General features: G+C 40.3%; 1 protein-coding gene across 1 annotated transcript; it reads left to right on the forward strand.

Moving 5' to 3' along the window:
* Positions 1 to 610: 610 nt before the first annotated feature.
* Positions 611 to 15,311, forward strand: PLA2G2C (phospholipase A2 group IIC). Its single transcript, XM_031961541.1, has 5 exons — positions 611 to 629; positions 7,157 to 7,331; positions 9,064 to 9,173; positions 11,757 to 11,765; positions 12,274 to 15,311. The coding sequence occupies exons 1-5, from the start codon at positions 611 to 613 to the stop codon at positions 12,417 to 12,419; spliced, it is 459 nt and encodes a 152-aa protein (XP_031817401.1). The 3' UTR covers positions 12,420 to 15,311.
* Positions 15,312 to 15,794: the final 483 nt, after the last annotated feature.

A 15,794-nucleotide genomic window follows, 5' to 3' on the forward strand; every position in this document is an offset into this window, starting at 1 on the left:
GAGTGACGGTCAGCGTTCCCGTCTGGGATCCGGGACTGGCTTAGGTGCGAACCCTGACTCTTCCACCATCCCTGGACCTCCCTCCCCCTCACTTCCGCCTCTGAAACCGCCCTCGGTGACCTCTCAGATCGCTCGCGACTCTACACCTGGGATCCTACCTCCCCTCCCCCCCCCCAGCTCGGAATCGAGGACCCGGGTTCAAATCCAGCCTCAGGCACTCGCTGTGGGGTCCCGGGCCAGCCGCTCTTCCGGCAGCGTTCATCCCTCCTAGAACTAACACTCACTCTCAGGACGGTCTCCAAGGGGCGTGGTGTGAATGCTGGGAACTCCCCGAGGGCTTCATAGCCCTGAAACACTTGCTCTTTCTGCTGCCCGCCGTCTATGGCCTGGGAAGTTGGGCCGGAAGCAGCTCTTCAGCCCTCCCCGCACCAGAGCGCTGCTGGACGTCTGTGTGGCCCGGGATTCCGCCGGTCTCGGGGTGCCCCGGAGGGCACGGCCGTCTCCAGCAGCAGCGCGAGAAGGGAAGGAACATCGCGCCACAAGCTGCCCCGCGGAAGGCCGGGGAATAGATGGCCATGGTCGGTGGGGGAGGGGAGTGCCGTCTAGGAGAATGGAAGTGGAGAGTGATGGTAGGTCCAAGTGGACCACTTCCCGCTCAGGCTCCCTCTGCCCCCCAGCCCCAACAAAGCACTCTGTGTTATTCCTTGTGCCTTCGTTCAGAGGGACACAGCGGTGTGAGCAAGCTCTTGTGAAGAGAAAGCAAGGATGTAAATGCTCATTCATCTGAATACCAAGTAGAACCCGGGAGGTCAGAGCTGGGAGGGCCCTTAGAACACGGGAGGTCAGAGCTGGGAGGGCCTTAGAACCCGGGAGGTCAGAGCTGGGAGGGCCCTTAGAACCTGGGATGTCAGAGCTGGGAAGGACCTTAGAACAGAGAATGTCAGAGGTAGGAAAAAAAAAAACATTAGAACACACATCATATCAGAGCCATAGTAGCTTTGGAGATGAGAGGTAGCACGGTGGACTGGATTTAGATTCAGGAAGACCTGGGTTCAAGTCCTACCCGGACACTTAGCACTCCTGTGACCTTACACAAATCAGTTAAGTGCTTTGTGCTTCTGTTTCCTCATCTATAAAAAGAGGAGGCTGGACTTGATGGTCTATAAGGCCTTCTCTATGAACCAATTCTTTTGTGTTGCATATGAGGAAAATGGAACACAGGGAGAGTGACTTAGCCAAGGTCACACAGAAAATTCTTTTAAAATGTTAGGGTAGTGCTCTGGAACCCCTCATAAGTTACTTCTCAGACATAAGTGGCTTCTTCATCCACATTCTACTGGCATGAGAATGATAAAGTAATTTTTCCAATTAAATTGACTTTCTGAGCTCTGTGTAGTTTCTTAGATTAGGAGACTAAAGATACAGACTCCCACTTTTTAATATTTAGGAGGATCTTCCTATTCCAATCTCCATCTTCAAAATATGCATATACTCAGAGTGCAGAGAAGCAAGGAGAGAGGATCCTATGCAGCCAAGGTGACTTAACAAGTGTGTTTTAAAAGGAGAATCCATTTCCCTTTTTGTCTTGACTTTTCTGTAATGGGTATATTTGAGGATTCTTATCGTTGGAGCTCTAGTTGACTTCCATTAAATACTGACATAATGGAATGAGTATTAATTCTAATGTCAGAGGTTATTGTTGTTCAATCATTGACAATTCAATCAGTTGTTCAATCATGGCAGTCATGACCAACTCTTCACGATCCCATATGGGGTTTTCTTGGCAAACATACTAGATTGACTTGCCACTTTCTTCTCCAGCTCATTTTAGAAATATTGAATTGGAGACAAACAGGGTGAAGTGACTTGCCTAAGATCACCCAGAGTAGGTATTTGAGGCTGGATTTGAATTCAGGAAGATGAGTTTCCCTGACTCAAGGCAGCCGCTAACTGTCATTATCAGAGGATTTAGTTTCAAATCTCACTTCTAATGCTTACTAATATAACCTTGGCTTGCTGATATGATCTTGAGCAAATCCCTGAGACTACTCCCTTATCAAAAAATAAGTGGCTAAGCTCACTGGTCTCTGAGGTCCCTTAAAGTTCTAGATTTATGATATGATAATGAAGATGAGGATGAGGATGAGGATGAGATCAATTAGATAAAATAGAAAAAATAATGGACATGGAGCTGGCGATACAGTTTTGGATGCCGTCACCTCTGTGACTTTAGACAACTTAGAACTTTTCTGAGCCTCAAAATTCTCACCAGTTAAGTAAAAGGGTTGGACTCTAATTTTGAAATATTATGTGATCTTTCATCTAAGATTGATAACGATAACAGTAATATTGACTGTGATGACAATCATGGTTGTAGTGATGATGGTGAAGGAGATTGATAATAATGGGATTGAAGGATGATAGTAATGGGGATTACCAAGATATGATTGATGGTGATGATGACGGTGATATTAATTGAAATGTTGTTGACAATTATAGTGCTTGTTTCTATCGCTATGATAATGGTGACAGGGGCAGTACTAGTCATGAAGTGGGGATGGTGATGACACTGGTGGCCACAGTGCTAATACATGGATGGTGATATTAATGATGATGATAAAGGCAGTAGTAGGGATAAAAGTGGGAAAGATGGTAAAGATGATGTCAATGGCATACATGAGAATGGTGATGATGATGGGGTTTATAACAGTCATAATGATGTCAATAAAGTTGATGATGGTCATGATAACAGTGATGAAGATAAAGATAAGGATAAGGATAGCTGACAATTCTACTGAGAGATCTGGATTGAAACACAAGTGATTTCATTCAGTCTTAGGTTGGAATGCACAGCACCAGTTTCATATTCACAGCAGCCATTTAGTGGGAACATTTGTTTTGGTTTGACAAGTGACTTCCATATCCCAGGAATCAGCACCCAATTTCCTGAACCATCTGTCCTCATTCTTTTTATAGAAATGTCTGCAATAAGTAATTACCTTTTCACCATTAGATGAACTGGTCAGACCACTTGGGATAGTGGGCTGAGAAGGAAGGTCAAAGACAGGAAAGCCTCGTATATTCAACTTCTTTGGAGTAATGGTCTGGTTTACAGGAGCTAAATTTCTAGATATCTGTAATTCATGTCTTTAAACTATCCAACTTTTAAAATCTTCCATTACTTCTATGGAAACTTTTTTCTTAAAAGTTTATTATGCAAAGCATAAAACAGATTATAATAATATAAGTGATATTGTAATGAGTTTCTCTACCAGCTTAAAGTTTATAAAACACTTTATTTACAACAACCCTACGAATGTACTTGGAAACTGAAGCTCAAATGATCATGGGTTCAAATCCCAGATCTGCTATTTACTTGATGTGTGACTTGGAGCAAATCAGTTCCCTTCCAAAGGCCTTAGTTCCCAAATCAGCAAAATGAGGACTCAGGATTTGGTCAAAAAAAAAAAAAATTAAAAAGTTAAATCTAGCTAGTGTGTGTGTGTATATGTGTGTGTGTGTGCACATGTGTGCGTGCACATTTGTGTGAGTGTGCATGTTCTGACTTGCTAAATAGGTGCCTTGTTGACTATTAAGTGCCACGTGAGGGTGAGTTCCCTTCTATTGTCATCTACTGGGGAAACAGGCTTATTAGAACACTGTGTAAAATAAAGATCAAATGGGTTCTGAGTGACAGCCTCCCTTTTGAGGAAAATCTGCCTTCAAAGCCATTTCTTGGTCTCACCCTAAAATATTTTCTTCTAAGAAGTATCTCATGTCCTTTATCCTGAAGAAATTCAATGCACCTGATCCAATCCAACAAACATTTATTAAGGACTAAGTCCTTCAGTTCTCTCTTCCATAAAATGAGAGGGTTAAAATGAGAGGATCTTTAAAAGACCTTCCAGCTCTAAAGCCTATGACTACATTATGTGGGAAATGCTGTGCCAGAATGATAAGCCCAGTGCATTGCTCTGCTGGGTCCTCTGATTGACCTGCCTAAGTCCCCAAAACTGCCTTTATCGGGTTTAACAGGCTCTATTACTCTAACTACCTGAAAGCCAGATTCTGCTCAGGGAAGTGGACAGCCAGGTTCTCTGTGCTCCCCTGGCACCTTCCAGATCTTCTCTGCACACTGCTGTCCCTGAACCAGAGACCCTGACAATTCCCAGCTAACCACATTGCAGCTGACCCTTGTCCAAAGTGCTGAATATAGCACATGGTCTTTCTCTATTGAGGAGAGGACAAAGATCAAGAATGAACTACCTTAGAAATGAAACAGAATTGGATTGTTTCCCCTCGAGGAGAGGGGGGTGGGGGAAAGGAAGGGAGAAAAAATTGAAACCTAAGATTTTGCAAGGGAGAATATTGAAAATTATTTTTGCATGTATTTTGAAAATTAAAAGCTGTTATTAAAATAAAAAAATAAAATAAACACCTTGTTAGAACTTGTAATTGTCTAAAATTTGAGTCATTAAATCCTGAAAATTAAAATCCCAGGCTCAGAGATCATATTATAGATGTGTAGAGAAATCCGTTATAGGCAAATCATTTCCCTTTTTATGGGACTCAATTCTTTCACTTATAGAAATGAAAGGGTCGAACTAGGTGACATTTAAGGAACTATCAAATTCTAACATTCTGTTTTAACATCTGATGTTCTAAAGTTCCTTCCAAATCTACCAGTCGATGTTTTAAAATTCCTCCCAGCTCTAACATTCTGTATTCCTAGGGCTTTCCCAGCTCTGACATTCTGTATTCTATGGAACTTCTCAGTTCTAAATTCTTTGTTCTAAGTCTCGTCTCAGTTCTGACATTCTCTGTTCAAAGGAACCTCTCAGCTATGACATTCTGTTTTAAGGACCCTCCTAATTCTGATATTCTACATTCTAAGGCCCCCTCAGCTTTGACACTATATTCTGAGTCCTTTCCTAATCTGACATTATGTAGTTCTATGAATAGATTTGAAAAGACTTCTCCATTCCACTAATCCTCCCCACATATTTCTGCTTGTTCTGTTGACAGGACCTTTCTTCACTGTGACATGAATTAACAGATCCATTTCCCAGCTTGCTCATACTTCACCCCCGACTGTTCTACTTGACTAGATCTACCACTCTTGAAGAAGAAGTGTGGCATTCTTCCCTTGACCCCATCTTGGCTTCTGGGTAATGAAGGTTGTCTTGATCTTTGCGGTCCTCCTCTGTAAGTCTCTAAATGTTCTGAAATAACTTCAGTGCCTTGTTCTGTCTGTGTTTGCATCTGTATTTATAGGACTGGGCTCCGCTGGGAGGTAGGAAGAGAGGGAGTGGGAGGGAACCCAGTCAACAGTGGAGAGTGGGGGAGAAATGGATGGAATATTCTTCTGCCTGAGTCCTCTAAGGACTGCATTTCATAGCCTGGTTGGTTCCTTGGACAGTTAGCAATTCACATGATGAAGGGAAGAGTTCCATAAAAATATTTTGCCGCAAGCAATTTTTAGTCCTAAAAATGGAGGCAGCTAGATGGCTCAGGAGATAATGGGCTGGATTTGGGGGTTAGATTCCATGGCCCCTGCCCAACTCTGAAACTATGATGATGTGTACCAAAATTCTTTGTGTGTACAACACAAATATATCTCAAGCTTGGTTTATTTTTCTCTCACTCCAAAATTTTCTCAACCCCTCTTTTATCATGATGTAGTAAAAAGAGAACTAGATTTGGGTTGAGAAAAGCAGGAATCTGAATCCTCAATGGACCTGTGTGACTTGTAGTAAATCTTCCCTGGTCATTGTTGGCTCCTTTGTAAAAGGAAGAATTTGGACCAGATTTCTAAGATCTCTCCCAGCTTTAAGGTTCATGACCCTAACTTAAAGGATAGACCCATACCTACCTCTCCTAGTCATCTTCAGTTTGTACTGACAAAGTCCTCTAATACCTTTCTTAGCCCTAAGTGCTCATGGTCAGTTCACTTGCCATCAGTCCAAGGGGGGATAAATAGGTCCTTATGATTGTGCTGAGCTTGTTTCTCCACTTTTGGAATGGACTAAGGCTGCCAGACTTGCTGTGCTGGAGATCTGCAAAGTTCCTAGGCATTGCTATTAATGCTAGTCACTAATGCTATTCAGTAGCAAGAAGGAGGGGGCTTTTCTCTCCCAGATTTCATTTTCCCTTGGAAAATATTCTTCTTTATTTAGACTCCTACAGACTCCTGGTCACATGTAATTAAAAGAGAAACATCTGGTTTGCTCATTAAAGAAAGAGCACATCGTTGTTTCCTCAATTCACAGCCAAAACAGATAACTTTTGTACAGCAACTCTGGAGATTTACAGGGAACTTTTGCCTCCATAAATTCATTGGAGCCTAATGGAGCAGGGCAGGAATTATTGGCTATATTTTGCACAGCAGGAAACTGAGATCCAGACAGAAGAAGGAGCTCACCCAAAGTCCCATGGCTAGTAAACAGCTCTTTCCAATATGTGCTGGAACTCTCTTCTAAATTTAAGTTGTGATAGACAATTCTCAAGAAACTGATTCTCAAAGACTTTCACTCTATGTCTGTCTCTCTCTCTTTGTCTCTCTGGATGTGTCTCCCTCTGTCTCTCTCTTTGTCTCTATGTCTCTGCTCTGTCTCTATCTCTTTGTCTCTCTCTTACTCTGTCTCTGTTTCTGTGCATATCTGTGTTTTTTAAAGTTATATATGTATATATACATATATGTTCATTGTGTATATTTTTGTGCATTGCCTTCTCACTGACTTTGCTGCTCATATTTAGGAATCTGGAGACTTTGATCTCAAGATAATTTCTTGGTTCTAGTCACTAACTAGCTGGGTGATCTTGGTCAAGTTCTTTTCCATCACCATCTAGCATTCTCTTTTATCTCTAACATTCTGTGTTCTAAGGTTCTACTCCAGTCCTGACATTTTAATGATCTAAGGTCTTTTTCATATATGATATTCTCTTTTGCAAGGGCCCTTCTACCCTCCTCTGTTCTAAAGTTCCTTCCAATTGTTCTAAGCAAGGCTCCTTCCAGATCTAAACCTCTGAGTTCTAAACTCCTTTCCTGGGTCTAAGATTCTGTGATTATGAATATCTTGACAAGTTCCTTACCTTGTGATTTCTCAGTTATATATTGCTATGGAAACTTTGTCCCTGCTTGCCTTCTCCCAATGAGGTCCCAGATTCCCCATTTTCTCTCTGACAGTACCCACACTGACCCATAGTAACTTCTGGCAGTTTGGAAGGATGATCAAGCTCATGACTGGGAAGAGTGCCTTATTCTCATACTATGGCTACGGCTGTTACTGTGGCCTAGGGGGCAGAGGAAATGCAGTAGATGACACTGACAGGTAACTATAGACCAACCATAGTCTTCATAGCCTTCTCAGGGGATTTTGCTTAAGCACAAAGGGAAAAAGGAAATCAGATGATTTTTAAATGTCTTTTCAAAACAGATCAATGAATTGGGCATGAAGTTAAAAAAAATCGAAGAGCACTAATTTTGCCTCCTCCAATTAAATATCATACTAGAAATGTTGTGAACTATATGTACACAAAATATTCACAGAAGCTCTCTTCTCAGAGCAAAAAAAAAAAAAAGGAAATTGAGGTGATACTCATCAATTGGGGAATGGCTCAATAAACTGTGGTATGTGTTTGTGATGGAATATTATTGTTCTTTGGGAAATGATGAGCAGAATGCTCTCAGAAGGAAAAAAACCTGGGAAAGTCCTCCATGAACTCAAGCAAAGTGAAATATACTGTATATAAAGTTAACAGCAACATTCTGGGATGACCAGATATAAATGACTTTGCTATTCTCAGTATAGTACAATCATCCATGACTATTTGAAAGACTCATGATGAAAAATCCTATCCATCCAAATAACAGAAATTTATTGTGTCTGAATACAAATTGAAACATTCTCTCTTATCTCTCTCTTTTTTTAAACTTAATTTTTCTTGAGGATTTTTATTTTTATAGGGTAGGAGATCTATGTTTTCTTTAATAACTTGAATTTTGTGGAAATGTTTTGCATAACTTCTTAATTGTGGGTGCGGATAAGGGAGAAAACCTAGAACTCCAAAATTTTAAAAACAAATGTAAACAAATCTGTTTTGAATGTAACTGGAGAAAAAAAAATTTTTAAAGGGAAAAGAACCTTTAAAAGTAGAAATTTTGAAAAACAAAGATTAACAAAATTGAAATTTTAAAATTCTAATATTTAACTGATAAATACAACTGAGTTTTATTTTTTAAAGTTAAAAAAAAATGTTTTTTCAGAATGTTGAATTTTGAGTTGGCTTGTCCCCAGTATATTTCTTGCAAGGGATGGTCACTTTGAAAGAGTGGGATATTTTTGGATCTATCTACCAAGAACTGAGAGCATCTCCTGAATAACTGCCACAGCAACAACTCATATTCTCTTAACTTAATTAATAAATCTTTATTGAGCACCTTCTTCTGGGCTTCACTTGCTAAGCTTACAGAGTTCTATATCTTCTACAGTCATGCCCTTTTAACTATGATGTTCCAGGATCATAAAAGGCTAAGCTCTATTAGTTTCCATTCTGCCAATGGCCATGACAAGACTAGTAAGATGAATTGGAGGATCAGTGGGTAATATTTATCTTCATATCTTGAGTCTTAGCACAAAATCCAGACTTTTATCTCTTCTATCATCAAATTCCAAAATTTTTGTCTTGACCCTGGTTACCTCAAGGGAGAGTATCAGGAGGGATGCAACAGATTGGTCTCTTGCAAAAAGAGTGTAGTGATAAATAACCACTATTTCCATGGCACTCTGGTTGCAAAATGCTTTACTAATCTTATTTCATCTTCATGATAGTCCTGGTTGCTAAATAGAACAGGTTTGATTATCCTCAATGAGGATGTAAAATAGGAAATACAAAGCCAAGAGAGATTTTCAGAATCAAAATCTAAATTCAAAGCCCTCTCAGTGGCTAGCCTTTCCCCAAGAGCTTTGTTATTTGCATCTAAAGCTTTTCAGCTGTCTTTCTGTGGATTTTTAGGCCAGCAGCATGCTCTTTCCCTTGCCTATCCCGTCTCCAATCTCCCAGGTGCTGTCAGGACCATGATTGCTGCTATGCTGAGCTGAAGACCTGCTGTGGCTGTCAGCCAATGTTTAGCAGCTATCAATTCCACGTTGTCAATGGAAGTGTGATCTGCTGTGAGTAGACACAACACGGGTTAGGGAGGAGTCACTAGGTTCTCTCCTATAAGGTTTCTCTTCCACTTCTTCCTGCTTCTTTTCTTTCCTTGGTCACCTAGGAAGTCTCTAAGAAGAAAGATTTAGGATCTGAAAAACAAAAATCTTAGATTTGCTGAAAGAGCTCTTGGAACACAGAGTGTCAGATCTAGAAGGGCCCACAGAACATAGAATATCAGATCTGGAAAGGCCCTTAGAACTTAGAATGCCAGAGCTGGGAGGGCCCTTAGAACTGAGAATGTCAGATGTAGGAAAACTTTAGAACAGAGTGTTAGAACTAGGAGAGCCCTTAGAAAATAGAATGCTTGAGGTAGGAGGGCCCTTAGAACATAGGATAACAGAATTGGAAAAGCCCTAAGAATATAGAATATTCAAACACACACACACAAGACGAATCAAAAGGAATATTGCAAAATTATAAAGAACAAGAAAGAACATGAGAAGTCACTCCCACTCACTCATTTGTAGAGGTGAGAGGTCTACAAGTGTTATACACTGTATATATTTTCAGACTTTTCAATGCATTAAGTTATGCTGATTTTTTCTCTTTAATCTTTTTGTCATTTAAAAAACATTACTTTTTATATATTCATTGGGAGTAGGAGATATGGGGCACTGTGTGGAGCTCTGGTGATATAAAAAGAAAAACAAAATACATCAAAGCGAAAAGAACACAGATGGTCAGAGTGAGAAGGGAGTTTCAAACATCCAGTGTCATACCTGGGAAGGAACTTAGGACAAAGGAATGTCAATGAAAGAAAGGATCTCAGGATGTAGAATTGGAAGGGACCAGAAGAGTCCTTAAAAATCATCTAAACTACCCTCTTCATTTTATGCAAAAGAAACTAAGGGTCTGAAAGAGAACTGACCTGCCTACATACAATGAGCCAGTGGCAGTCAGGACTGGAACCCAGGACTCCTACTCCTGAACTGTTTGTCCTGTACCCTCCTGGCTATTCAAATTCACTCTTTGTAGAGCTGATTCCCTGACTTCACAGGCTTTCCAAAGTACTGATCAGCTTATAACTCTCTAGTCTTCATTCGGAGGTGAATCAACAGAGCAGCCCTGCTGGTCCCTGAAATCCTGTACCCAGGACCCAGCTGCCAATGTCTCGTTGGTCCGGTTTTATCCTGCCCCTGGTTGCTTAGCAACCAGCAGAGTCTTGGGAGGCAGTGGAGGGGAATGAGAAAAACAATTCTGTGTCTGTCCACATTTCTAAATGTCATTGGATAATCCAGATTTTTAAAAAAGAACATAACCTGACTCCCAAAGCTAGTCTCTGTGATGAAGGCTGCTGAAACGGAGTAGCAAACTATTGTCTCTCAGTATGGGGGCGGTTTATATAACTACTGATGGCTCATAGATCACTAGTGCCAGAGGGAATCTTAGTATGTGGAATGTTAGAAAATAGAATGTTAACGAGAAGGGACCCTAGAAACAACACACTCATATAACAGGGGAAGAAACTGAGATCTAGAATTAAATACTACAGAGTGGTCACGGAAAATGAGAAGAGAGGAAAGGTCATCAGAGAGAGGTGATGTGATGGAAGTCACCTGGGCAGCAGAGGCAGCCTCCAACTCTCAGGTTCCTGGAAAACAGAGATCCAATATTGTCTTAAACTCACTTAGTTGTCAGTGAAAGGGAGTGAAGGTAGGCAAGAATGTCGCACTGAATTTTTTTAAAGAATTTTTTCCCTAAAATTCGATAAATTTCATAAAATAAACACTTAATTAAGTACCTACTGTTTGCAGAACACTCACAGGTACTGGGGGTGGTACAAGTTTAGATAAAATATGGGCCCCAACTGCCTATTGATGAGAGATGACCTATGTATAGTTCCATAAAGTTTATAAAGCTTTTGCCACCCCAATTTTAAGTGGCAGGTAGTACAGTGTATGCATTTTATGAGGAAATTGAGCCTCAGCGATTTGCCCAAGTCCACATGGCTAGGAGAAGTAGAACTGGTTTTTGAGCCCGACTGATATTACTCCTACTTTTTATAACAAGCATTGCTGGGTATTGGAGGAACCAAGCTTGTATAATTTTCCAGATCCTCCAAGGACCTGGCCCTGTCCTTAGCCAAGATTTTAATGATAATAACTTACTTGCTGAATGCTCAGTTAGTTGGAGATGCTCAGTATATGGGAGAGTGAAGCAGAAAGATGGTTTAGAAAGGATTGTAAGACAATTACCATAACAGTCCTTTACAGCCTATTATTATCCCAATTCTTCAGATGAGAAAGCTGAGATTAGAGAGGTTGTCATTTGGATCATGGATCTCTCCTAACTTTAGTTCTAGCACTCATCCAACTCTAACACATTATCTCCAAGGCTGTCAATATGAATATATGTGTGTGTGCATATAATTATATATGTATTCATATAATGTGTGCTTATGTAGGTATATATTACAAACATATGTATATAATTGCCCATAAAAGCAAAGCACTTAGTCCCCTCTCCAAAAATCCTTACCCCATACTCCTCTCTGATGAAATATCACACTACTGGTAGAAGGTGTCCAAAACACAAGCTCTAAGATGGAGGAGGTAAGGAGAGGAATAAGGATTTTTATAGAGCATAACTGTCCTGTTGTAAGTATTTTACAAATATGATCCTATTTAAGATGGAAGACCTACTCGAGAGAAAAGAAAGTCCTGAGCTTCAGAGCCAACTGTTGTCTTTGAATCACAGAATCTCCAAGATGGGAAGGATTTTCAAGGACCCTCTATATTGAACCCATATATGGGTGCTATAAGGATCCCTATATGATTAAAAATCCCTTCTATAATGTACTTAACAAGATCAAGATAGAAACTTCACAAAGAAAAACTACAGTCTCTTTTCTCCACTTTCATCTTTTTCTGGTGTTAGCACCTGCAGTGTTTCCCTTTGCCATCTGTAAAATGGGCAGAAAATTTCAGCATCTACTTCACAGATTGCTGTGGGAGGGATAGGGAAGTGGAAGTGGGCGTCATCCTTATGTAGCGCCGGCATGGGATCCAGACATCATATCACCTCAACCTCACCTTTGCGGTATTTTCTTTCCTCTAATAGATGGTGGCGGGAGCCTCTGTGGGTCACTGGCCTGTGAGTGTGACAAGAGATCTGTTCACTGCTTCAAAGAGAGTCTTCTCACCTATAAGAAGAATTATCAGTTCTATAGTCAGTCTCGATGTGGCGTGAACAAGGTTATGTGCTAAGGAAGAGGCCAGGACATAGTGATTCCCCACAGCCACAGATGAGAGATTTCCTCTTCTCTTAAAACTCTGTGCAAGACTCACCTCCAAGAAAATTTCCCAGATTGAGCTCAGCACACTTAGATTCATGGGCCCACACAGACTGATAGAGCTTTGAACTTGGACCTAGAATTTTAGAGCCAGAAGAACCTTAGAATCTAGAATGTCAAACCTAAAAGGGACCTTCCTGATTTCTTCATTTTACATTAGGATTTATGTTTGAGGCACTCTTAGATCAGCATCCCATTGTAACTGTAGGTGTTTACTTTTGCCACACAGAGGATACATTAATATCAAGCAAAAAACACTGCAACAAAGAGTATTGCAAGTAAAGTGAAAAGAAAGCATCCTCAAAAACTACACAAATAAAATCCTCCCACTTACAAATTACCTACAGTACTAATGGGGTGGGCACACATACAGAGAACACATGAACCTAGGGAATATACATGGAAGGTATACTTCTAAGGTCACATGGCTGCAATGGTTTATATCTGCAACATTGCAGAACTGCTAATGTCCACTGGTGATATGATCAACTTGGGTGTTAAATCCCATCACTCAATCACCATCTTTCTGCTGGACATTGTATCGATGGCTATTTTCTGTTGGATTATCTCAGCTGTGAATCTCTATTGGTCTCTTGGCTTGTTGGGCTACTTTCTGGTACAATCTGCTGGGCCTTAGATAGTTAATCTCTTCAGGAACATCTGTTGACATTTACTGAGGTGTTATGACTGGAAAACCTCTCACTGTCAGGGAAAGCTACAATTCTCTAATGTATAATTTGAAAGTTATGAACCATTAGATCCATGTAGGCAGTCAACAAAAGTCAGCAAATGTCCCACATTAAATGTATTCTTTTGATTTTTTTTCTCCTAGTATGAACTCAGGGTATTTGATCCCAGGAACCATCTGATTTAGAGTTAGAAAATTTCTTTTAATGTCTATTAAATCCTTGATTATAGTCTATATCTCCCTAAACCATTTTGGAAATTCTGCTCTGCTTCTTCCCTTTCCAAAAAATGTACAGGTGTTGTACAAAAAGCATGAGCTATAAGGGCCTCTTATTCCCTTAATCTTTGATTCATGCGCAAATGAAACTAAAGATGAGAACAACTTTTAGTTGAAGGGAGCAGGGCCATGGGATCCACCATGTTTCATTCTGCTGCTTCTGTTATGAATGTCTCCTGTTTATAAAAGTGTTGTTCTATTTTTTTCATTTCTCCTCTTACAAATGAGGAAGGTGAGGACCAGAGCCATGAAGTCACTTGGTAAATCATGGTTAAAGCTAGGATTTATATCCAGGTCTCCTTACTCCCGGCCCTCCCATTACATTCCAGGACTCCATCATCCATGGAACATCCGGAAGATGTTCTAAAAATGTCTCCTTAGACATTTCAGAGTGTTCATGATTCAATGAAGCATTCATGGATGATGAAGAATCTTTTATTCTCCTCTATCAGGCTTTTCTATCTACCCCTTCAGTTTTACAGCCACCATTGGGATGAAGAGATCCCCTCCATCCTAAAACTTAAACCTTTTTGAGGTTAAAACAGATAGTCAGCCTTCACTCAGAGGTTGCAGAAAGGGGAAAGAGGTCCACCGATCACTCGATATCATAATACTCAAAGCCAAAAGAGACTTTTAAAGATCATCAATTCCAAATTTATCATGTTACAGATAAGACTGTAACTTAGAAGTTAGATTTCAATAAGATGAAGTTCAGAAAATAGAAATGACTTGTTCATATAAATAATAAGATCAGGGAGTCTAATTCCAAATCTAGTGTTCTTTCCAGTGCACAATGTAACTGCCTTTCCTAAAAACAGGACTGGTGGAAGACACCAGGACCATCCCCACAATGGCAAGCAATGCCCTAGAAGGGTTGGGAGAAGGACAAAAAAGCAAGATATAGAGGTGTTGCTATGACTCTCAAATCTTTAAGAAGCAGACACAGAATTTCCTTTCATCTCCTTGAGTTTTGTCCTCCATGGAAACAAGGGAGAGAAAAACAAACAGAAAAACAACTAAGCTTCTCTCTTACCTCCCAGGTGACAGAAAAACACCATGAAAATGTCAATAACTAAGAGAAAAAAAGGTGTCAGGAGGAAGAGTTTTCCTGGAAGGGAAGTAACTGCTATTGACTGCTGGTGGAAAAAAGCCAAGTTTAGCTGGAGGCAGAGGAGAACTTATAATGAGAGACAAGAACACCAGGAGGGAGGGAAAGAGGGAGCCAAGAAAAGATACACCAAGGAGAAAGGTAGCCATGAAAAGAAAAATTCATACTGTGTCAAGAGAGAGCACATCTAGGAAGATACCCAGTCTCCTGGTTCTTCTTTCAATCTCTAATGTCCCAAATTGTAAATGACTGCTTCCTGATCTTCCCTGTCACCACTCAGAAATTTTACCTCTCCCCTCAAGGGAAGTAATAAAGATTTTAGATAAGCATAGGATAGAGATCAACTACTATCTCCTTTCTGTGATTTCTGATCAATAAGCAAACTCATTAACCCAGAAACTAAAGACACATTTGGATCATATCATTGTAGTCTAGGACACTGGGAACCCTATTCCCTCACCTTTTAGAGAGGGGTCTGATGCTGGGCACCAGTGGACCCAGATTGATCATAGTGGTAACCAGGCCCTAAAGAGAAGAGATCAAGTTTTTCTATAACTCTTTGACTCTTTGTGCCCCACCTTGGAGTAAACCTCTGGGGAAAATCTCTGAAATGAAGCCTATTATGGCTTGTGTCTGGGATTTCCCCAAAACTGAACTATCAGGGTTCCTTCTAGAAAAAGATGAATGAAATATAGACAGACATATATCTATGTATATTCATGGAAATAGACAAAGACACAGAAGATTTAGGGATATAGGGATGTCCTATACCTATATTTCATAGGAAAGCTATACATATATATAAAAGTATATAGGACATGGTTATATGGGCTAAATCTACATCTATATAAGTATCTCCTGTACCTATCTAGCATTGGATAGCTATATTCTGTCATGAAATGAGCACTTAAAATGTAAGGGATTCATAAGAGCACACTAACAAACTCAAAACATAAAACAATAAACCCTCACACCTATTAAATTTTCCTAAAAGGTAAAGGCACTTTGGGGGATTATTGAATAGAGTAGGGGTCTTCAAACTACGGCCCGCGGGCCAGATGTGGCAGCTGAGGACGATTATCCCCCTCACCCAGGGCTATGAAGTTTTTTTATTTAAAGGCCCACAAAACAAAGTTTTTGTTTTTACTATAGTCTGGCCCTCCAACAGTCTGAGGGACAGTGAACTGGCCCCCTATTTAAAAAGTTTGAGGTCCCCT

This window comes from Sarcophilus harrisii, chromosome 3 (assembly GCF_902635505.1).
Source record: "Sarcophilus harrisii chromosome 3, mSarHar1.11, whole genome shotgun sequence".
Taxonomy (NCBI): Eukaryota; Metazoa; Chordata; class Mammalia; order Dasyuromorphia; family Dasyuridae; genus Sarcophilus; species Sarcophilus harrisii.